The 25,360-nt window shown below is 47.1% G+C and overlaps 1 protein-coding gene across 2 annotated transcripts in view; it reads left to right on the top strand.

Annotated features, from left to right (window-relative positions):
- The window catches only part of LOXL4 (lysyl oxidase like 4), a 277,261-nt gene that overhangs the window by 102,086 nt on the left and 149,815 nt on the right, over positions 1–25,360 (top strand). For both annotated transcript variants that reach the window (XM_068257598.1, XM_068257599.1), the window contains one exon: positions 16,662–16,870. In XM_068257598.1, coding sequence (XP_068113699.1) covers positions 16,662–16,870 — 209 coding nt within the window. The remainder of the gene's footprint in view (positions 1–16,661; positions 16,871–25,360) is intronic.

The following is a 25,360-nucleotide window of genomic DNA, read 5'->3' as shown; positions in this document are numbered from 1 at the left end:
TATGTCCCCAGAAAAAGTGGCCATGTGTGCCCCAGCAGGAGGAGAACAGCGCAGAGAAGAGGGAGAGCTATGGGCACTCACCTTAGGGGGCTCTCCCTCCCTCGCTGACCCCTCCAGAACGAAGTGTGCAGCGGCTGGGCAACGGGTGGAACTTACTTCATCTCGTCGCACGCGCCGGATGGATTAGCCGCTACTCTGGTCTGATCCAGACCAGAGTGCGGCACCAGAACTTCCGGCGCAGGAGCGAGACGAGGTAAGTTCCGCCCGCTACCCAGCCGCTGCACACTTCGTTCCGGAGGGGACAGCGAGGGAGAGAGAGCCCCCTAAGGTGAGGGAAGGGGGGTGTAACGATCGGTGTAACACAGAGAGGATCTGATTACCGGTGATCTGCAGTATCACTGGGAATACAGATATATACCAGATTATTGATGATCTGCAGTATCACCGATAATCAGATATATAAGCTAACCTCTGGACATCTGAGTAGAGTAAGAGTGTTTGGTGCAACAGTAATACTTTGAGGACTGAGCCTCAGGAACAAGTTCCATACAGCAAGGAGTACTGCACAATTACAGATTCCTTCCGTAGACCTGGACTCTCCCCGGGGAGGAGTCAGGCTGAAGGTAGGAAGGACAGAACGGGAGTGACACCCTGGAGGGGGTGTCACTAACACAGTGGTTCCCAACCTTTTCCGGCCCGGGGAACACTTTCTGACCATATTTTTCTCCGGGGAACGGCGGGGGGCGCGCGGGTGTTTGCGCGACCTAGTGGACAGTGCCGTGTGTAGCAGGCTATGGGGGGGGGCTGGGGTGCGGCTGCATAGCTAGCATAGTTGCCCCAGTATAGGGAGTTTAGTTGCCCCAGTATGGTTAGTATAGTTACCCCAGTATAGCTAGTATAGTCCCAGTATGGATAGGTAGTGCCCCAGTATAGGTAGGTAGTGCCCGGTATAGCTACTATAGTGCCCAGATAGCTAGTATAGTGCCCAGATAGCTAGTATGGTGCCCAGTATAGCTAGTATAGTGCCCAGCATAGCTAGCATAGTGCCCAGTATAGGTAGGTAGTGCCCCAGTATAGCTAGTATAGTTGCCCCCAGTGTAGCTAGTTTAGTTGCCCCCAGTGTAGCTAGTTTAGTTGCCACCAGTATAGCTAGTTTAATTGCCCCCAGTATAGCTAGTTTAATTGCCCCCAGTGTAGCTAGTTTAGTTGCCCCCAGTGTAGCTAGTTTAGTTGCCCCCAGTGTAGCTAGTTTAATTGCCCCCAGTATAGCTAGTTTAGTTGCCCCCAGTATAACTAGTTTAGTTGCCCCCAGTATAGCTAGTACAGTTGCCCCCAGTATAGCTAGTACAGTTGCCCCCAGTATAGATGCCCAGGAGGGGGGAAGCAGCGCTAGAAGGAGGGGCAGTGGAGGCAGTGGTGGGGAGGGGGGAAATATCCCCCCCCCTCCCTCACCTGGGACCCCTCCTTCTGCCTCTCTCCCCCTCCATTTATCGGTGGCAAGTGCGGGGCGGCTCGGCGGCGGGGAGACATGCGCAGACTTACCACTTCTGCGTTCCAAGCGCCGGCAGCGTCATGTCGTCAGATCTCCGCCTTCAATGCCGCCCACTGTGCTTCCTGATTAGCGGAAGCACAGTGGGCGGCATTGAAGGCGGAGATCTGACGACATGACGCTGCCGGCGCTTGGAACGCGGAAGTGGTGAGTAATTCTCCGCGTGCCTCCCCGCCGCCGACCCCGCACTTGCCACCCATAAATGGAGGGGGAGAGAGGCAGAAGGAGGGGTCCCAGGTGAGGGAGGGGGGGGGGATATTTCCCCCCTCCCCACCGCTGCCTCCACTGCCCCTCCTTCTAGCGCTGCTTTCCCCCTCCTGCGTTCTACATACAGTAGGAACGCACGGCACACCAGGCAACATGCCGCGGCACACTAGTGTGCCGCGGCACAGCGGTTGGGAAACGCTGCACTAACAGATCTAGGAACTGCCTCCAACAGTAAGGTCAGTTCTCGAGGTCGGAAAAACCAGGTCGAAAACACACGGACAGATAAAGTACAGATTCAGAAGGCAGAGGCGGAGTCTAAAGTACAGGCAGGGTTCGGCAACAGGGTATCAGAAATATCGAGGTACAAAATCAGGAGGCAGATGCAGAGTCTAAGGACGAGCCGGGGTTCGGCAACAGAGTATCAGAATGGCAAGGTACAGGATCAGAGTTCAGAAGAATAGTCAAGCAGGCAGAAGGTCATAACAGATAATCACAATCAAACTAGTACTTTAGACTATCAATAGAATCTAGCTAAGTGTAAGATTACAGCTCCAGCTGGTCCCGGCACACTTTAGGATCTGACTCAGGTCTGAGTGCTACCACGTAGTGATCGCACGCCAGACAACCAGCAACTGAACACAGGGCCGGATTTGTACTTTTTACCGCCCAAGGCCCATTACCTCCAGCCGCCCCATGACAACAACGTGGTTAGCAGTGGCGGCTCCAGCTTCAGATTTTTTGGGGGGCTCAAAGGGGGCACAAGGGCTGGCAGGCGGGGCTTAGGGGGGAATTTGCAGCGCGCGTCGCGGTGAGAAAAGGGGCGTGGTTATGACATCATGTGGGCGGGGCTAACTAATGTAGTTGTACCAGCTAATGTAGTTACATAAAAAAATATGAAGTAAATGCACATAATGACAGACAGCGTTTCCCCAGTAAATGCACATAAGAGACAGCTTTTCACCAGTAAATACACGTAATGACAGACAGCCTTTTACCAGTAAATGCGCATAAGAGACAGCTTTTCACCAGCAAATGCACATAAGAGACAGCTTTTCACCAGTAAATGCACATAATGACAGACAGCGTTTCCCCAGTAAATGCATGTAATGAGAGACAGCATTTCACCAGTTAATGCACATAATGACAGACAGCGTTTCCCCAGTAAATGCAAGTAATGAGAGACAGCATTTTACCAGTTAATGCACATAATGACAGACAGCCAGTGTCCCCAGGTAGGGCAGCTCAGGCCTGGCTGGTGGTGGTGGGCTGAGGGCCCCAGGGCAGCTCAGGCCTGGCTGGTGGTGGTGGGCTGAGGGCCCCAGGGCAGCTCAGGCCTGGCTGGTGGTGGTGGGCTGAGGGCCCCAGGGCAGCTCAGGCCTGGTAGGTGGTGGGCTGGGGGTCCCAGGGCAGCTCAGGCCTAGCTGGTGGTGGGCTGAAGGCCTCAGGCTTTGGGGGTGGTGGTAGGCTGGGGGCCCCAGGGCAGCTAAGGCCTGGCTGGTGGTGGGTGGGCTGGGGCCCCCCCGGGGGGTGCTCAGAGTCAGGCCTGGTCGTGGTTAGTGGTGGTGCCTGCTGGTGCTAGGCTCAGGAGGACAGCTCAGGCCTGGATGGCTGACTGTCTGGTGCAAAAACACAATATGGCAGTTGGCCAAGCTGGCTGGAGTGAACAGGACAGTCACAGGACACCCACCTTGTCAGAGTTCTGAGTCCTGTCCTCCTGCTGGCTGTCTTAGCTGAGTACAGCCTCCAGTCCTGTGCGCTGTCCGTGGGGGCCTGACTGCCTGGGTCACTGCCACTGGGTGTGACTGCAGTGAGTGCTGCTGTGCGGCGGAGAGTCTGGAGACTAGAAGTCAGTGACATAGTCTGACTGCCTACTGTAGGAGACAACTAGCTGCGCGGGCAGGCACGGAGAGCGCGCTGCATGTCGCGAAAAAAGTAGGCAGTTACAGTCTGACAGGTTTTGGGCCAGTCCATCTCTTCATGGAGGATTCTCAGGGTTTTCTTTGTTTTTAACAGTATTTCCTGTACAGCAGTTTAACTGCCAAAATAGTAAGATACCAGCCGGCCTCCCTTCTCACACTTGCACACTATTTTGTCAATTAGACTTTGCAACTGCTGTTCAGGAAATGCTGTTGAAAACATAGAAAACTCTGAGAATCCCCCATGAGGAGATGGACTGGCCCAAAACCTGTCGGTTCAGTCAGATATTAACTGCCTACTTTTTTCATGATAGTGGTCCTTTAAAGTGCTGCAGAAGATGTTAGCACTATATAAATACATAATAATAATAATAATAATAATGTAGGACATTAGACTATGACTATGGTAGGATTAGATTGTGAGCTCCTCTGAGGACAGTCAGTGACATGACTATGTACTCTGTAAAGTGCTGCAGAAGATGTCAGGGCTATATAAATACATAATAATAATATGGTAGGACATTACACTATGACTATGGTAGGATTAGATTGTGAGCTCCTCTGAGGACAGTCAGTGACATGACTATGTACTCTGTAATGTGCTGCAGAAGATGTCAGTGCTATATAAATACATAATAATAATATGGTAGGACATTACACTATGACTATGGTAGGATTAGATTGTGAGCTCCTCTGAGGACAGTCAGTGACATGACTATGTACTCTGTAATGTGCTGCAGAAGATGTCAGTGCTATATAAATACATAATAATAATATGGTAGGACATTACACTATGACTATGGCAGGATTAGACTGTGAGCTCCTCTGAGGACAGTCAGTGACATGACTATGCACTCTGTAATGTGCTGCAGAAGATGTCAGTGCTATATAAATACATAATAATAATATGGTAGGACATTAGGCTATGACTATGGTAGGATTAGACTGTGAGCTCCTCTGCGGATAGTCAGTGACATGACTATGTACTCTGTAAAGTGCTGCAGAGGATGTCAGGGCTATATAAATACATAATAATAATATGGTAGGACATTACACTATGACTATGGTAGGATTAGATTGTGAGCTCCTCTGAGGACAGTCAGTGACATGACTATGTACTCTGTAATGTGCTGCAGAAGATGTCAGTGCTATATAAATACATAATAATAATATGGTAGGACATTACACTATGACTATGGTAGGATTAGAATGTGAGCTCCTCTGAGGACAGTCAGTGACATGACTATGTACTCTGTAATGTGCTGCAGAAGATGTCAGTGCTATATAAATACATAATAATAATATGGTAGGACATTACACTATGACTATGGCAGGATTAGACTGTGAGCTCCTCTGAGGACAGTCAGTGACATGACTATGTACTCTGTAATGTGCTGCAGAAGATGTCAGTGCTATATAAATACATAATAATAATATGGTAGGACATTAGGCTATGACTATGGTAGGATTAGACTGTGAGCTCCTCTGCGGATAGTCAGTGACATGACTATGTACTCTGTACATATATCCATATAAAGTAGCTGCAGGGAGAAAGTGCTGGTGATCAAACATAGATACAATTAGGTTGATTCATGACATGTTAATGCGCTAAGCCGCATGGGTTAAACCGGTGATCAGGGTAGCGAGCGCTCTTGGCTACGCTGCGCATGCTTCTTTGAAGTACAGTGCGATGGTTTGTAGCACGACCGTCATACTTTACTAGTGCGGCCACTGCTAGATGGCCGCTGCTACATTAAATGTAGTAGCAGCCGCACTAGTAAAGTATCACGGTCGTGCTACATACCATCGCACTGTACTTCAAAGAAGCATGCGCAGCGTAGCCAAGAGCGCTCGCTACCCTGATCACCGGTTTAACCCATGCGGCTTAGCGCATTAACATGTCAGGTATCAAAACAGAGTGAACCAGTGATCTCAGAAGACGTGTAATAATAAAAGGAACAAGTGTGAATAGCTGTGCTAAGGCATGCAAAGACAAATGATTGTGGTCAGAGAAGGGAATCAATTCTACCTGATCAAAATGATGAAAGGAATGACGGGTGGATAGAGATAAGAGATGGAAGCCAGACTACAGGAGGACAGAGGAGAGCACCATGCAGCCCTGTTTTAGTAGCTTCGGGAGTCACTGGCTCCCAGGAAGGAAGAAGGAGGAGGAGGGGGGAGAGAGAGGTCATTCATTCTACAGGGATCAGGCAGGCACAGCGTGATTCTAGTCTGCAAAATGCTTTCTGTTTTGCAGACACTTCTCCTCCCTCCCTTCCCTCTCACAGCGCTGACACACGCACAGATACCTGTATGCTGTGCTGAGAGTAGCCACGTCTTCTTGAATCTGAATCTCCCGGCTTGGCTTCTCTGCTCAGCCCCTCCTCCCTCAGTGTCAGAGCAGAGTGGAAAGGAGGGGAGGGGCGCTTTCCACCGTGCACTGCAGAATGCAGATCGTAGGAGACTGGGGACAGCGCGGCTGCCTGGTGTACAGTCAATGTACGAGTGCGACAGCCGCCCCAGCTTTTCTGTCGGCAGGTTTCCGCCCTAGGAACTGGCCTAGGAGGCCTGTGCGGAAATCCGGCCCTGACTGAACAGCCGGCAGTATATATACACAGACATTCTCCAGCACCTCCCTAAGTGCTGGACCAATGGGAAGGAGCAGAGTCGTCAGCTGACCGACCGGGTCAGCTGACCTTTTTCTGACTGCCATATAAGTTCTGCCTCTCCGCGCGCAGGCGCGTCATTCTGAACCTAGAGGGACTATGAGTCCCAGCCACACCGACACTGCTCCGCAATGTCTCTGCAGGCCCATGAGCGGGGTTGGTCGCACCGCTCACAGCACATGCGGCAGCCTCCCCGCGCAGGGATAGAGTGTCAGCAACGGGGCCATGCGCGCTAACCGACGCGTCAGACGCGGCGGTTTTTCCGCGTTCCGCCCTGCTCTCCATAGAAGCAGCCGCCTTACGCTGAGCGTTATATCACAGTGGGGGAGACGTCCGCCCTTCCCCACTGTGCCCATAGCTCTCTCTCTTCTCTGCGCTGCTTCCCTCCTGCTGGCCGCACGGGCACGCGGCCAGGGGGGGGGGGGGGGGGGCAGCGGGTGGCCAGGGTCGGGCAGATGCCCGGTTTTGCCGTATGTGCGGGCGACCATGAATAGATATAGGAAGTGTTTCTGATGCTGAAACCAAGACACAAAACATCTATATCGGGCTTTTCTCCTGGCGGACTCAAAGCGCCAGATTTGCAGCCACTAGGGAGCACTCTATAGGCAGTAGCAATGTTAGGGAGTCTTGCCTAAGGACTCCTTACTGAATAGGTGCTGGCTTACTGAACAGGCAGAGCTGAGGTTCGAACCCTGGTCTCCTGTGTCAGAGGCAGAGCCCTTAGACAGTGCACTATCCAGCCACCAGGATAATTACTATAAAAGTGGGTACTAGCCTGAATAGTTTACTTCACTCTCTACTGTATGTCACTACAGGTCCTCTTTAACCTTCTGAGTGACAGAAATATGACATTCCTGTGACATGCATTTCTGAACACACCGCCTCAGTCCTCTGCTGGTGTTTTCATGTTTAGAAACCAACCACTTGGCCGCGTTCCCGGAATGGAATAACCGCATGAATAGTTTGACCGACTTTATAAAATGAGAGGCTTCTTGTATGAAAGCCTCCGAGTGAGACCCCCCCCCCCCCATCTCATCACCTCACTCCACCCCGGCCGACTCACTGAGGCGCTGCTGGTGCTTCCTCGCAGGAGACCGCACCAACATACCTCTCCGGCCTGCGGCTTATTAGCCTGTTCAGAGGGCCATAAATAACGAGAAATTGGGAATCATTTTCCTGAAAATATCTGCCTGTACGTTCCGAGGCAGGAGACGGCCGACCTATAGGAGAATGTTTACTCGGTTATTTAATTAAAAAAAAAAAATCCTAAAGGAATCTGAATCTGTATAGACGTGTTGGTAACTACTGGCTTTATATAACCCTTATTTACTACCGAGAACACTAACCGTTATTATGCACAAACTTCACTAAAATGAAACCCTAGACTGTTTATTTATCTGGATCTCCTGAAGAAACTCGAGAAACCTGCACTGGTTTTTAATATCTGTGGCTCTATCAATTTCATATGATCAATTAAAGCAGACCTGAACACCGGACAACCGATGTGAAAATAAAATAATGAAACAAACAATTGTATCTATCCTCCTTCTCCTGAAAATTACTTTTTAAGATGTTCTACAGTTTTATCTTATATTTAAATCTACTTTTTATTTATTTTTTTTATTGTTTTTGCTCAATGACATTCATTGAAGTATGCCAGAGCTAAAATCTATGAACTATTGACCATTTTTTATCTCTTTCCTGCCCTCAGAAGCCATTTTCTGCTAGGAAGGTGTTTTATAGTTGTAATTTCTTATCAGTGAGGGTCACAAGGTAATCTGACCCAGTCCTGACTCAGACAGGAACTGCCACTTACATACCTGATGTTTAAAGTGGATCCGAGGTGAACTTTTACTCATTGCATAATTGTGTTCCTTTCCTATTGTTTATAGGGCATTCCTCAAGCCAAATACTTTTTTGTTTTGTTTTTATACTCTAATTCCCTATAAACTAAATAAATTATGCCCGCAGGTTTTCAGAGAGCCTTGGCAGTAGCAAGGGCTCATGGGAGCTCAGTCTGGGCAGGGGGAGGAGGAGGTGTTACTAGCCATTGATTTCAGAGGCAGGGGGGAGGAGGGAGGAGGGGGGATTAGGTTTTTTTCACAGGCTTGGTGCTGATAGTGCAGATAAGCCTGCCTCTGTGTAATGTTTACAAACAACATGGCTGCTGTCATTGTATCACAGGAAGAAATAATCATTTTCTATTAAAATAGAAAAAAACTGAGAGCCCAATATGGTGTAGTATGTTAAAGACAATTGGTAAGTGGTTTAGTGAGAGAATTTATACTCAAAAACATGGGTTACCATTCAGGCAACCACTCAATAGGCAGGTGAAGAGATTAGACCTGTCCTCACTCAGGATTAAGAAGTCGCTCTCTGTAGTAAAGAAACAGGAAAGGGGGTAGCACTCCCCTCCACCAGGAGTGGACACAGAGGCTCTACACCTGCTATTGACGAAATTCTGTTTTGTCCCCACTTTTATTGCCTGATGAAGCGGGCTGGGCCTGCGAAACGCGTTGCACTGTTTTTGGGGTACCGTATAATAAGTGTATTGATTTATATGAAGACAGGATCTCGTGTCTGCTTTTGGGAGGCAAGCCCACCACTTCCTCCAAGCAATTTTTAAAAATTGTATTGACTTTTATCCTGCTGGCGCCTCTGTTCTACATACAAATATCATTTTCTAGTAAATCTGTTTGCAGCTAGATTTGCTGTGTAAACTATCTAAACTTTAGATAAGATATATAGACAAGTTACTTGTTATAGTTCGTTTTTCATCTCAGATCCGCTTTAAGGGCGGGTGAGATGTCTTTATATACACACATAAGTTTTTGCTCAGAAAGCTCTCTGAGAGATGGCGGTATAATCTGTGGGCAGCGTAACGCAGGCTGGCATGGATTACACCGGCTCTTACCTGCAGAAATGTGATTATCCGGATGGTTCTCTACACGAAATGACTGTTTGTATAAATTGCAGCCTTGATCTTCATTCTCCTCGAAGCCAGACGAGCGATTCTATTTATCCAAACGCAGCAAACACAAACATGTTCTTAGGCAGCGGCGCTGAAATCCCACCTCTCTGTTTTCCAGCGACGTATTTACCGTTTCATTACCCGTCTGCCGTGTTCAGCTGGAAACCAGAAAATCATTAAAACTGTGTTAACTTGTGTGTACGAATGCAGCGAGGGGAAGAAGTATATGATCCCCTGCTGAGTTTGCTTGTTTGTCCTCTGAACAAGAAATGACCAGCCTATAATTGTAATGGTGGGTTTATTGGCGTTGTGAGAGATATAATAACAAAAGAACCTTCAAAAACCCCCAGTGCCCCACTAAGTCTAAGCTTGATGTACATTCTAATGGGAGCAGTGGCGGCGCCAGGGGGGTGCTTTGGGTGCTGAAACACCCCCTAAAATTCTCCAAGCACCCCTAAAGCACCCCCCAGCGTGAACTGACTTTTGGCGTCTTATAGACGCCATGTCAGTTCACCGGCAGCAGCAGCAGCTCCGGCAGAGCAGGGCTACCGTAAAATGGTGTCCGAAGCCCTGCTCTGGAGATTTCGAGTCTGCAGTGCAGGGCTTCGGCCGCCATTTTCCCGTAGCCCTGCTCTCAGCGCGGGAGTTTCAGTTGCTGGCTGCAGAGAATCGTGGGAGCTGCGTGCTGGACGGAGGCTGGGACAGGAGGTCTGCTGCAGGTGAGTAAATGTTTTTTTTTTTATTTATTTATATTAGCAGGTGTATTTTCTGATCAAGTCTGCCACATGATTGAAGTGTTGTCTGGTCAAGTCTGCCACTGCCACATGATTGCACGTATTGTCTGGTCAAATCTGCCACATGATTGCACGTATTGTCTGGTCAAATATGCCACATGATTGCACGTATTTTCTGGTCAAATCTGCCGACATGATTAAACGTGTTTTTTGGTCAAATCCGCCGACATGATTAAACGTATTTTATGGTCAAATCTGCCACATGGTTGAACGTATTTTCTGGTCGAATCTGCCGCATGATTGAACGTATTTTCTGGGCAAATCTGCTCGCATTATGTCTATTTTCTTGAGAAAACCTGCACAATTATGTGAATTTTCTGGGGAAAGGGTCACCAAAACTTGGGCCCTCTGTCTTTGCGTTGCACTTTTAAAGGGAACCCGAGGTGAGAATAATATTGAGGCTGCCATATTTATCTCCTTTTAAGTAATACCAGCTGCCTGGCTGCCGTGTTGGTCCTCTGCCTCTTATCCTTTCAACCATAGACCCTGAACAAGCATGCAGCAGGTCAGGGGTTTCTGACAATATTGTCAGAACTGACAAGATTAGCTGCATGCTTGTTGCTGGTGTAATTCAGTTCACTACTGCAGCCAAATAGATCAGCAGGGCTGCCAGGCAACTAGTATTGTTTAACAGGAATAAATATGGCAGCCTCCATATCACTCACCTCGGGTTCACTTTAAATTACAATTAGCTCCACCCTCATCCAGTCATGGCCACACCCATTTTTGCCATGCCGCGGGTCATCAGCTACCCCAGAAGTTGGTCCAGCTCCTGCATAGCACCCCCCTCCCTCCCCCCCAAAAAATTCCTGGAGCCATCACTGAATGGGAGTGATAAGTATTTGATCCCCGATCAATCGGCAAGATTTCAGGCTCTCAGGGAGGGCCGCCGTCCGGGCAGAACAGCCAGTACCGCTGTGTGGGGCCCACACTGGGTCTGGGGCCCAAACAGTGGCTCTGCCCCATGGTCCCCAATCTGCAATTATAAAGCAAATCCTTGTCCTCTTTCTCTTGCCCAGCTGCTGCTGTTCATTACATTGCAGACCTGCAGATCAGCACGGCGTCTGTGTAACAGCTCACCTGATTCCAGCGTGGGAGACCTCTCTTCTCTGCACTCTCCTGCAGCTCTCCAATCATTCTGCTCTGCCTCTGTCTGTCCTCCGATTCTGCATGTCATGTGAGTTCACCCGATGAGCAAGAAGACTGGATTTGCTTTATAATCAAAGTGGCAGAGCCACTGTTCAGGCCCCACAGACCCACATGCCGTGCTGGTCTGAGGAAGAAGGGGAGTAGGGGCCCTGAAGGGGAAGAGCATAGTATGGATACAGAGGCGCCAAAAGGATAAAAGTATCTAAAACATTTAAAACATGAGGAGGCAGTGGTGGTCTTACCTCCTCCAAGCAGACACAAAAATTGCAAATGCGTTTGTCAAATACAACAAGTTTATTTACATACTCTGGGGGCAAATGCAACGCATTTCACAGGTTTGACCCCGCTTCATCAGGAAATAACGGAGTAATAGCAGATGTGGTCAGTAGAAGAGCTGGGCACCTCTGCCGGAGTATGTAAATAAACTTGTTGTATTTGACAAATACATTGGCAATTCTTGTGTCTGTCTGCTTGGAGGAAGTAAGCCCACCACTGCCGCCTCATGTCTTAAAGAGACTCCGTAACAAAAATTGCATCCTGTTTTTTATCATCCTACAAGTTCCAAAAGCTATTCTAATGTGTTCTGGCTTACTGCAGCACTTTATACTATCACTGTCTCTGTAATAAATCAATGTATCTTTCCCCTGTCAGACTTGTCGGCCTGTGTCTGGAAGGCTGCCAAGTTCTTCAGTGTTGTGGTTCTGCTATGTACTCCCCCTTCCAGGCCCCTCTATGCACACTGCCTGTGTGTTATTTAGGATTAGAGCAGCTTCTCTCTTCTCTCTTCTCTTTTACAAGCTGGATAAATCGTCCTCTGAGCTGGCTGGGCTTTCACATACTGAAGAATTACAGACAAAGGCAAAGCTGTTTGCAGGAAGAAACAAGCAGCCTGAAACTTCAGTGCATGGGGGAAAGAAACACACAAATTATCTCTTGAGATTCAAAAGGAAGGCTGTATACAGCCTGCTTGTGTATGGATGTATTTTCTATGTGTGGACATACTGTACATCAACCTACTTCCTGTTTTGGTGGCCATTTTGTTTGTTTACAAACAAACTTTTTAAAACTGTTTTTAACCACTTTTAATGCGGCAAGGAGTGGCGAAATTGTGACAGAGGGTAATAGGAGATGTCCCCTAACGCACTGGTATGTTTACTTTTGAGCGATTTTAACAATACAGATTCTCTTTAAAGTATTTAGATTACAGGCACGTGCACAGGGGGTGCTCTGGCTGCCCAGGCACCCCCCTTTTTAAAACCTTCTAAAAAGGCCCCACTCGCGATGCAAAATAAGCCCCACCCCCGACCTCGTTAAACCCCGCCTGCCCGCGGCAAGCTCCGCCCCCGCCTGGGACACTTTCAAGTGAAGAGGCCCAGACAGGAATCCTAGTGTGGCAAACTGACCTCTCCCTCCACCTAGGACCCATACTGACCTCTACCTCCCCTAGCACTCACAGTGACCTCTCCCTCCACCTAGGACCCATACTGACCTCTCCCTACCCAGTACCCACAGTGACATCTCCCTTCACCTAACACCCACAGTGACCTCTTCCTCCTCCTAGCACCCATAGTGACCTCTCTCTTACCCAGCACCCACAGTGACCTCTCCCTCCACCTAGCATCCACAGTGACCTCTCCCTCCACCTGGGACCCATAGTGACCTCTACCTCCCCTAGCACTCACAGTGACCTCTCCCTCCACCTAGGACCCATACTGACCTCTCCCTACCCAGTACCCACAGTGACATCTCCCTTCACCTAACACCCACAGTGACCTCTTCCTCCTCCTCCTAGCACCCATAGTGACCTCTCTCTTACCCAGCACCCACAGTGACCTCTCCCTCCACCTAGCATCCACAGTGACCTCTCCCTCCACCTAGGACCCATACTGACCTCTACCTCCCCTAGCACTCACAGTGACCTCTCCCTCCACCTAGGACCCATACTGACCTCTCCCTACCCAGTACCCACAGTGACATCTCCCTTCACCTAACACCCACAGTGACCTCTTCCTCCTCCTAGCACCCATAGTGACCTCTCTCTTACCCAGCACCCACAGTGACCTCTCCCTCCACCTAGCATCCACAGTGACCTCTCCCTCCACCTGGGACCCATAGTGACCTCTCCCTCCACCTAGCACTCACAGTGACCTCTCCTTCCCCCAGCCCCCACAGTGACCTCTCCCTCCACCTAGCACCCACAGTGACCTCTCTCTTACCCAGCACCCTCAGTGACCTCTCCCTCCATCTAGCACCCACAGTGACCTCTCCCTCCACCTAGCACCCACAGTGACCTCTCCTTTCACCTGGGACCCATAGTGACCTCTCCCTCCCCAGCACCCACAGTGACCTCTCCTTACCCTAGCACCCACAGTGACCTCTCCCTCCCCCAGCACCCACAGTGACCTCTCCCTCCCCCAGCACCCACAGTGACCTCTCCCTTCACCTAGCACCCACAGTGATCTCTCCCTCCACCTAGGAACCATAGTGACCTCTCCCTCCCCCAGCACCCACAGTGACCTCTCCCTCCACCTAGCACCCACAGTGACCCTCCCTCCACCTAGCACCCACAGTGACCCTCCCTCCACCTGGGTCCCATAGTGACCTCTCCCTCCCCAGCACCCACAGTGACCTCTCCTTCCCCCAGCACCCACAGTGACCTATCCCTCCACCTAGCCCCCACAGTGACCTCTCCCTCCCCAGCTCTAGCAGTGATCCTGCCTACCCCAGCACTCACACTGACCTCTCCCTCCCCCAGCACCCACAGTGATTTTTCCCTTCCCCAGTGGCTACCCTCCTGTCCCCAGCAGCACCCACAGGGACCTCCCATCCCAAAAGCAGCACCTACAGTGACCTCTCCTATTGCCAGCACCCACAGTGGCTTCTCCCAACACCCAGCATCCACTCCCTCCTCCAGTAACTACACTGACTTCTCCCAGCACCCACAGTGGCCTACCTTTCCTCCAGCACCCATACTTATCTCTTCATTCCACAGCACCCACAGTGGCCTACCATTCCCCCAGCACCCACACTGACCTCTACCTCCCTTAGCAGCAACTATGCCATTCATAGCAGCACCCATAGTGACCTCCCACCCCCTGCACCCACTATGACCTCTACCTCCTGAGACCCACAGTGATCTCCCCCAAAGGACCCACAGTGACCTCCCTTTCCTCCAGCACCTATACTGACCTTTACTTTCCACAGCACCCACAGTTACTTCTCCCCCCAGCACCCACAGTGACCTACCCTTCCCCCATCAACCACACTGACCTCGACCTCCCCTAGCAGCAACTATGCCATTCATAGCAGTACCCACAGTGATCTCCCACCCCCTGCACCCACAGAAATCCCACCAATATTCAGCACCCACATTACACTCAACCAGTAACCCCCACTATAGCAAGCACCCAGTACTTGCACCAAGCACCCTGCACCCAATACTCACATCCGGCCTCAATATGGCACTTAGTACTTGCATCAAACAGCCACATGACACCCAATACCTGCACCCCTTCACCCTATAGCTGGCACCCAGTACTCACACCTACATTGCACAGTACTTGCACCCAGCTCTGACATGTCACTCACTACTCACACCTGCACACAGCCTCCACATAGCACCCACTCACATAACCAGTACTAGCACCCGAAGTACCTGCACTCAGAACCCACATGACGCACAACACCCACCCATAACTAGCACCCAGTGCAGGCATGGCACCAAGTATTTGCACCTATGTGATACCCAGTACCTACACCCAACACCCACATGTTTCATCTGCAGTAGTTCCAGTTGCACTAAGCCTCCACTTGGTGCCCAACACCCACACCAAGCACTCACATATGACATCCAGTACTTGCACCCAGAACTCAAAAGGGACTGAGTACCTGAAATCAACACCTACATGATGGTTGATACACACCCATACAGCCAGAACCCACATGGCACCCATCATCTGCATTCAGCAGCATGACAATCAATACCCCCCAGCCAGAAACGAGGAAGGGGGGAGGGGCATGCGGGGGAAGCCATTGCCAGACCCCTTTTTTAAATTTGAGCACCCCCCACTTAAGGACCCTCTGCACGGCCCTACTATTGGCGCCTCTGTATCCATACTGCGCTATATCAAGTCCACCCCAGGTGGAGGGGTGTTGCCCCTTTTTCCTCATCTATGGAGATAGAATTCTTAATCCTGAGTGGGGTCAGGTCTAATCTCCCCACCTGCTAATACAGTGGTTGTCTTGGAGGTAACCCTGCTTTGTGAGTATATTTGTATTCACTCTACCAACTTCATCCCATATTACCAGTACATACTACACTATATATGGCTCTTGCTGTGCCTACTCTGTGATCTGAAGGAGGAGAGGTAGGAGATGGTATGGCCCACTCCACATTAGCTAATTGGGAGGAGTATTCTGGCTATTTATTTTGTGAGGGGGCCCAGTAGGTTTGACCAATATGGGGCATAGATGGCAGCAGGGCTCCCAGGTGTAAGCAGATAACAAGCGGAGATTAGGAGCAGCTTCTGTAAATCCCCATACACACACTCAACAGCAGCCTTTTATGCAGCACAATGATCAAACAACTTTTGTTGTTGAAACAAGTTAAACAACCAAAAAAAAAGTTACTAGCTATTGTTCACACAACTGATAAGACGTCAATCCAACTGTTGGATTTTGAAAGGTCTTTTTGAAAAAATTATTTTTTGACTTGTATCCTCTTGTCAATATATACATAGCCTCCCAACTTTTGGAGGACAGTCCCTCTTTGGGAGCTCTGTCCCTCTTTCCTCCTCATTTGTCCCTCTTTCAGGACTCTGTCCCTCTATTTATGTAAATATATATATATATATATGTCTACTAAAAATGTGTTTGATTGACTCTAAACTTTATTCCCATCCTTTAAATTGACATATTCCTCATTTGAAAATGTTAATTTGATGGAAAATGAACCAGGATAAGAAGGACTAGTGTGGTTTGAATTATAAAACAACATATTTTTCTTATGAAATCTTTATGGTATGCGTGACTAGGGGTGTGACTGGGCCGTGATCAGGGGTGTGGCAGGGGTGGGGCTTAAGTGTCCCTCTTTCTCATCTGAAAAAGTTGGTAGGTATGTTTTATAGAACAATTTTGGTGACAATATCCTGTATAAGGGCTTTGCTATTTGCCGCTAAAGTTTACATGGATTTACGCAAAAATGTGAAATTACGGTTCCTGATTACAATTACAGATTAATGATGATATTTTTTTTTTTTTAATTTGCATTACGATTTTGCATCATCATTGTGTATTACGACTGTGTGAAAATTTGTTCTCACCACTAGGGAGGTGATCTAGGTGGTCTGTGATAAGCGATATGTGCGATAGTCGCGGTGCACTGATGCATGGGGAATCTTCTGATTGCAGCACACAAAGAAGATTGAGGAGGTGAGGATCCGGCCCATATCGGCCCGGGCCAAGGCCAGCCTCCCCGTTACAGAGGGCATCCTGGAGGTGAAGCACCACGGCCGCTGGAGGCAGGTGTGTGACGAGGGCTGGACGCTGGACAACAGCAGAGTCATCTGCGGGATGCTGGGCTTCCCTGGGGAGGTGCACGCCAATGACAAGTTCTACAGGTAACCGAGCATGCTGCATGTGTCATCTCACCTTGTGCTGCTATAAACTCTACACAACTGCTGCCGCAGCAAATCTGCTCTCACAGGAAACCACTACCACTGTCTAGAGAGAGTGCAGCCCTGGAAACATCACTCAGTTATCACAAAGGACATGAAGAATGCATTCAAAGTTCTTTAAATTATTTGGTACATTTATTTTCTTAAGTGTTTTTTTTTATTTACACAAAAATCGAAATATTACCTGTGTTTTCATACATGTATAATGTGTGGCCAGCAGGTGTCCCCCTTGAGCTAATCAAGCACAACAGTGGCTTCTCGCCAGGCATTAAAGTGGGACAAAACTCCATATTAATTAAAAAAAATTATAATAATAATCCAATAAGAAATTATTTGGCTTACCTATATTCTTGTTTTTAGTGTTCACTGTCAGATTTAGGAGAAATGTAATATGAAAAAAAAGAAGAAAATATTTCTGCTGGTTTCCATCTTCATAGCCTCTCTGTGATGTCAAAAGTGACATCACTTCTGAAACCCCTCCCATTTTTTCCTCCTTAGCTTTTATGTATTCACTTTTTACTATTATTATTGTCTTTGACTTTCTTGTATTTAGTAACTTTGCCTTCTCCTTTCGTTCCATCGATCTGCGTTCTCCTTTTCTCCCCTTTACCGTTTTATTGTAACATCGGTCTCAATTCACTAAGCAGCTGAGACTAGTCTACTGATGGTTTGGTGTAAATCAGTCACGACAAAAGGGAATTCATTAATAAGTAATTAATTACTGAATGTTTTAGACCTGTTTTTAGACCTGGTCTAAAACATTCAGTAATTACACAATTCACAAAGGCAAACAAGGAGTAACCACGCCCACTTTTTCTGACAGAGATTAGACCAGCTGATTTCTGTCAGTAATGTAATTCTGTGAGCTATTTTAGATGTGAGGATGGAGCTTTTTGAATGAATTATGCAGGAGTGTAATTGTATGCAGAGGAGAGCTCATCAGAGGAGGAGGATGTCAGTCATAGCTGCTCGTATCTTTAGACCTCGTACGGTAATTAGACCTAATTAACAAATGTTTTAGACCAGGTCTAAAAACGGGTCTAAAACATTTAGTAATTATTAGTGAATTCCCTTTTGATGCGACTGATTGCTCGTTTACAACAAACCATTAATAGATTAAAATCATCAGTAGACTAGTCTAAACTGCTTAGTGAATTGAGGCCATTATGGGCTCGATTCACAAAGTGGTGATAACCCAGTTAAAGACTTTAGGCGTGATAACCATTTTTATCATGCCTAAACTCAGTTTAGGCATGATAAGTTTAGGCATGATACGTTTAGATAAGTTTAGATCGCACACAAAGTCCCGCACGCAAAGCAGCGCCATTAAACTCTATGCAAAGTGCACCAGACTTTGCTAGCGCAAAACTTTTGATCAGCTGTGCACTGCGGTGCTAACCCAGTTGGTGCTTAAACTTGTCACGCCTAAACTTATCACACCTAAACTTATCACGCCTAAAAACTTATTACGCCTAAACTTATTACGCCTAAACTTATCACACCTAAACTTATCACACCTAAACTTATCACGCCTAAAAACTTATTACGCCTAAACTTATTACGCCTAAACTTATCACACCTAAACTTATCACACCTAAACTTATCACACCTAAACTTATCACGCCTAAAAACTTATTACGCCTAAACTTATTACGCCTAAACTTATCACGCCTAAACTTATCACACCTAAACGTATCATGCCTAAACAGAGTTTAGGCGTGATAAAGGGCTTTTCACTAGCGTGCTAACTGTTAGCACCGCTTTGTGAATCAGGCCCTATGTCTTTTTTTTTTTCTTTTTTTTTTAGATCCTTAATATTTTATTAAAGGGGCACTATGGCGAAAAAAATTGTAAAATTTAAAATATGTGCAAACCTAGACAAATAGGAAGTATGTTTTTTCCAGAGTAAAATGAGCCACAAATTACTTTTCTCCTATGTTGCTGTCACTTACAGTAGCTAGTAGAAATCTGACAGAAGGGACAGTTTTTGGACTAGTCCATCTCTTCATAGGGGATTCTCAGCAAGGCTTTTATTCTTTATAAAGGTATTCCCAAAAAAGGAATTAAACAACGATGCTGGCCAGTTTCCCTGCTCGCTACACAGTTTTTGGGCAGTTGAACAGAGCAACTGCCATTCACTAAGTGCTTTTGAAAATAAATAAATCCCTGAGAATCCCACATGAAGAGAAGACTAGTCCAAAACCTGTCACTTCTGTCAGATTTCTATTACCTACTGTAAGTGACCACAACATAGGAGAAAAGTGATTTATGGCTCATTTTACTCTGGAAAAAAGTACTTCTTATTTGTCTATGTTTGCACATACACAAATAAGAAGGGAGATAAACACAGAGCTGCAGGTGATGATTTACACACATTTGAAGCTATATTTCTGCTTTCTATCAATCTGAACACATTTTATTCACAATAATACTGCTAGTGAGGACTGTCTCTGTATGCTGGATGTCCTGGACACAGTCCTTCATAGTAATGCCCACAGTGACTTTTCTCTGTCATTTTTTTCTTCACACAAATGAAAAGATGAAGAGAAGCTTTTGTATCTGTAACGATCGGTGTAACACAGAGAGGGTCTGATTACCGGTGATCTGCAGTATCAACGAGAATACAGAATATACCCGATTATTGATGATCTGCAGTATCACCGATAATCCGATATATATTCTAACCTCTGGACACCTGAGGGATAAGAGTGTTTTGGTGTAACAGTAATACTTTGAGTATGGCACCTTAGGAGAAGGTACAGAAGCAGTAAGGAGTACTGCACAGAAGTAAGTTCCTTCCGTATGCCTGGACTCTCCCGGGGGAGGAGCTAGGCTGAGGGTAGGAAGGACAGAGTGTGAGTGACACCAGTGAGGGGGTGTCACTAACAGATCTGGGAACTGCCTCTAACAGTAAGGCCAGTTCTCGAGGTCGGGCAAGCCAGGTCGTCAACACACAGACAGATAAGGTACCAATACAGGAGACAGAAACGTAATCCAATAGACAGGCAGAGTTTGGCAACGGGGTATCAGAATAGCGAGGTACAGAGTCAGGAGGCAAATACAGGGTTCAGGAATGAGCAGAGGTCGGTAACAGGATATCAGAGATAGCAAGGTACAGAATCCGATATCAGGAGGATAAGTCAGGCAAGCAGAAGGTCATAACAAATAATACAGTTCAATATTCCTAATGCTAAGGTGTGAGGTCCGTGATCATCAACACCTTTGGAAACTATGCTAGAACACAGATATGACAAGGTCTGAGTGCTACCACGTAGTGATCGCAACGCCAGACACCAGAAAAATGACCAGCACCCAGTATATATACATCAGCGCTTCCAGCGCCTCCCCTAAGTGCTGGACCAATGAGAAGTGGTGGAAATGTCAGCTGACCGGCTTGGTCAGCTGACCTTCTTCTGGCTGTCATATAAACTCTGCCTCTCAGCGCGCGCATCATTCTGAACCTGTGTGGACTATCAGTCCCAGCCACACCAGTCACGCTTTGCAATGTCTCTGATGGCCTGCACGCGGGGTGAGACGCACCGCTATCTGCACATGCGGTGGCCTCCCCGCGCCTGGTCATACTGTCAGTAGCAGGCCTATGCGCGCAAATCGGCGCGTCAGACGCGGCGGTTTCTCCGCGTTCCGCTATGCCAGCCGCGGAAACAGCCGCCTCATCCTGCGTCCATGCGGCGGCTTTTCCGCGTTTCTTCACAGTATCGCTATTTTCTAGTAATTACTGGAAATATATGTGACATTTAGTATTAATTAATTTTAGTCAACTTTAACAGTTGTTCTTTAAAGTTTAATATGATTTTATTCACCATTTCTATAGATGATTATGGGTAGCAAATTAGTCTTACAAATGTATCACCTGATCAAACTGATCACATGACTCCCCGTGAGTTCTGCTACACAGCTCTGCTCTGAAAGCGACATGCTTGACTTTTTAGTGTTAGCGGACCTTTGTATTCCGTTGCGGGTCGTTCCTCGTCCAATACCCACGTATGAATAAATGTTTGTTTACTTGTTGGCATCATCTGCCAGTCACCTAGACCCCGCGCCCGCGCTCATTACTCACAGAGACAGCTTGAGATGGCATCAACGGATATCAGACAGTCCACACTTCTCCCCAAGGTCCCCTGGAGTACATATTAGGTGTCCTTACCTCGGCGTTTGACAGAGTGAATTTACCGCCGGTGTGGACGGCTGTAGAGCGCGTGGTGTTTTTGTAGGTCAGATGCTTTATGGAGACAGTTTATTACCGCTTCCAGATTGCACAGTCATATTGAGTGCCACGTTCATTATCTGCAATCCTGCAAAGACTGCAATCGCCCTCAAAGACTAATTACACCGTTTACCTCGCGGGGAGAGTCTGTGGTTGGGAATGGGTGAAAAGAATAGGTTTAATTCCTGGATGACATAAACTGGCTATTCTTATGGCCGCTGCTATGTAATTTACTCTTTGTCCTAGTCCTCTTGTTTTCCTTTGGAAGGTTTGATGTTTGTTTGCTAGAATCTCTCCTGCAGTACCATTGCTTTGTTCTATTCACCTGCAAACCAGCGGTATCCGGGGAGATTTGGTTATGCCTGGATATGTCCTGTACACACGTTACATTCTCACCTGAGTAGCAGATAACATCACTTGCCACAAACAGTCTGCAAAATCGCATACATGAGATAAAGGTACCTGGAAAAAAGGGTGCAGGGGATTGCCGCCAGTAAAATATCGCTAAACTTAGCAACAGTCTACTACTGAATGTTAACAGTAAAATATCTGTAATGTTTACCAATCTTTTACTATGGCTAAACCTAACCCTATTCTCACACATAACCCTCCCTCTACCGCTGCCTAACCCTAACACCTCCCCCTCCCCTGACGGTGCCCAACCCTAACTCTTCTTGGTGCCTAACCCTACCCCCCTCCCCGCCGCAAAGCACAGTTTGTGGCAAAGTAGTTCAATTTGGGTGCCGCAATTTGCATCTCTGCAAATCCCTGGCGCCCGCGATTCTATCGGGAGTCTCTAAGTGCCGAAATTTACCCTGCTTGCCGGTAAATGTAACTTCTTTACAGCAATAGGAAATCTGCAATTTGCGGCAAAGACGGTAAATACTGACGCCCACCGCCATGCGCCCAAACTCCCGTTTTTTGCCGCTAGTTGCAGCTTTTACAAAAGGGCGCCTATGGCAGTGCAATATTTTTCATAAGGGCTCCTACGCCCTTTTTATCTGATTTGTGCAAAATCACCTCTGTTCCCCTATGATCGCCAATCCAGGTAAACCTTACAGGAGCCGGAGGTGTGAGACTTATGGAGGCTGCCATATTTATTACCTGTTCAACAATTCCAGTTCCCTGGCAGTCCTGCTGATCTCTTTGGCTGCAGTAGTGGCTGAATCACACACCTGAAACAAGCATGCAGCTAATACAGTCTGACTTCAGTCACCTGATCTACATGCTTGTTCAGGGGCTGTAGCTGAAGGTTTTAGAGGCTGCAGATCAACAGGATGCCAGGCAATGTGCATTGTTTAAAAGGAAATAAATAGGTCAGCCGTTACCTCGGGTTCCCTTTAGGAAAACAGGATTTTTGTAAAATACTCGGGGCCCAATCCAAATCACTTTTTTCTCCTAGTTTTCTCCTAGGAGATACTTTTTCATATTCTGTTTAAAGGATACCCGAAGTGACATGTAATATATGATGAGATAGACGTGTATGTACAGTGCCTAGCACACTAATAACTATGCTGTTTTTTTCTCTCTCTCTGCCTGAAAGAGTTAAATATCAGGTATATAAGTGGCTGACTCAGTCCTGACTCAGACAGGAAGTGACTACAGTGTGACCCTCACTGATAAGAAATTCCAACTATAAAACACTTTCCCAGCAGAAAATGGCTTCTGAGAGCAGGAAAGAGATAAGAAGGGTGAATAGTTCATAGATTTTAGCTCTGGCATACTTCAATGAATGTGTCATTGAGAAAAAACAATAAAACAGTTAAAACTTAAAGTAGATTTAAACATAAAATAAAACTGTGCAATATCTTAACCACTTCGCATCCAGACCTTGTTTTCAACTTATTGACCAGAGCAGTTTTGACAGTTTAGCTATGCCCCTATTTAATCAGAAATAACTTTATCCCTACTTATGACACAGAAATGAAATATATTTTGTTTTTTTCAAGACAAACTAGGCTTTCATTGTATGCCATTTTTTCCATCAAACAATTTTGTTTTCTATGAATTTTAATGGGAAAACAAAGAAAAAAATAGAAAAAACATGTATTTCTCAGTTTTACCAATGCCAGTTGAAAAATAAAAAGTGCTACTGTCGATAAAAAACACACATTTTGTTTGGCTATTCTTACTGCTTATCACAAAACTTCGATTATGTTCCAGTCACAATTTATGGTGAAGATATTTGATTCTGAAATAGTGCTACAAAGTGTGTTTTTCACTATAAAATGAGAACATAAAGTACCTTTAATAGTAAAAATCAATCTCATTAGCTCAGGAAACTTATATTCCCATTCACCAATTAGTGCTGCATCAGAGAGTGCCAGAAATGTGCACAGGAGCAAGCCCAATCCTGCACAGCACTGCTTCTGCTACAAGACGTATATCTACTGACCTGTGGCTTAGATGAAGTCCCAGAGGACGTATATCTACTGACCTGTGGACAAAGTGGTTAAGTCATTTTTAGGAGAAGGAAGATAGATACAATTGTTTATTTCATTAGTTTATTTTTGCCTCAGGTGTCCTTTAAAGCACCCTGCAGTTAAAAAAGTATCAAAAAGTGGGTGAAAAAGTACTGTCAAAATTATTTTGCGTATTTTTTGCTTTCTGATGGTTTAATTTGGACCTGAACTCTTGCACAGGACAGTAGGAAAACGTAGAGAAATTCACCCTGTATGTATTTAGAGAGTTTAGCCTTTCTAATTCCCCCTGATCTGTGTCTAATCACAAGTTGTAATTTGATATGTCAGCTGACTGCCATGGCAGATAAGACAGATAAGCTAATTTGAAAGCACAGGATGTTACAATATGTCTGCTTCCGTGAAAGCAGGAAGTAGAAACACTGGAGATGTATTGCAGGACTTGTATCAGCTGTAACAAAGAAATGTTTTCCTTTAAAAGTTATTGTGCTGTTGCGTATCTTTTAGAGCAGAGAGGAAGTTCTGAGTTCAGGTCCGCTTTAAAAGGCATTTTACTGAGAAGATAAAAATATCTCCTAGGAGAAAACTTAGTAGAAACATTGAATAGGATGGAGCCGCTGGGCTGTAGTCCAAACTCAGAAAACTTCCCTTGTTCCTGTAACTTGGCTGACATCACTGAGGATAATGTCATTTCAGGTACCGCGACCAGCAGAGCGGGAACAGAAAGCAGATTTCAGGCAGATGAATACTCTGGAAAAGTTTTCTCTTGTATAGTTAATGCGGCGGCGATCAATATTGCGAGTACGAGCGGCGAGATGTATTCGCTCTATTAGGGATCCAGCACAACGTGCGTTCTCATAGAATGTCTCCATTCCTCTCAGCGAAGCGACATGTCGGCGAGCGGGGGAGGCGGAGATCTGAGATCACCCAGTGGCTCCGATCATTTTACTATTTCATATTCTTTCCATCTATAACTCCCTGTTTGTCTGAAGCTTCAGGAAAAGAAGATTATTCTATAAATAAATGTGTGTAGTCTGTAGGAATATACGAGGTCTGAGGCGGACATACAGAATACAATATGGATAACCTGCATATTCATGAGTAGGCAGGGGCGTATCTGGGCAATATGGCAAGCACTGAGATTTGGCCCCCTCCCCCCAACTCCCCAATTAGCAGTATCAAGTAGTCCCCCATTTATCAGTATTAGGCAGACAGAGGGGGGGAAGGGCATCCTCACAAGTTTGCCTCAGGCAGCAAATAGTCTAGAACCGGCTCTAGCTACAAGTACCCCATAACGTACTAAAGAAGCAACTCTGGTTCTCATACTGGGTACCTGGGCACTCTGGTGCCTCAGCATTCATCCCCATCCTTTGTGCATTGCCATCAGGTAATCAGGGCCGGCCCGCTCATGAGGCAGGGTGAAACATTTGCCTCAGGCGGCACATCTGGGGGGGGCGGCACCCGCCTGTCCGTGGGTGGGGGGCCGCCCGCCGAGCTGGAGGAGTAGCGGGCAGAAAGGGGGTATTGGGCCTAGCGGTGGGGAGGCCCCTCCCTCGCCTGGGTCCCCCGATCTGCGCTCCCCTCCAGCTGTAAATAGTTAAGTACCAGTGTATAGATTAAGAGGCAACGGGCGGGGATCACTCACCTCTTTCCGCGTTCCACTGACGTCACTTCCTGCAACGCCGCCCACTGTATTGTAAGTGGACGGTGTTGCAGGAAGTGACGTCAGTGGAGCGCACTTTGGAACGCGGAAAAGGTGAGTGATCCCCGCCCGTTGCCTCTTAATCT

The sequence above is a fragment of the Hyperolius riggenbachi genome, chromosome 10 (genome assembly GCF_040937935.1).
Source record: "Hyperolius riggenbachi isolate aHypRig1 chromosome 10, aHypRig1.pri, whole genome shotgun sequence".
NCBI lineage: Eukaryota > Metazoa > Chordata > Amphibia > Anura > Hyperoliidae > Hyperolius > Hyperolius riggenbachi.
The sequence above is the reverse complement of the archived record's forward strand: the minus strand, read 5'-3'. Positions and strand labels throughout refer to the sequence as shown.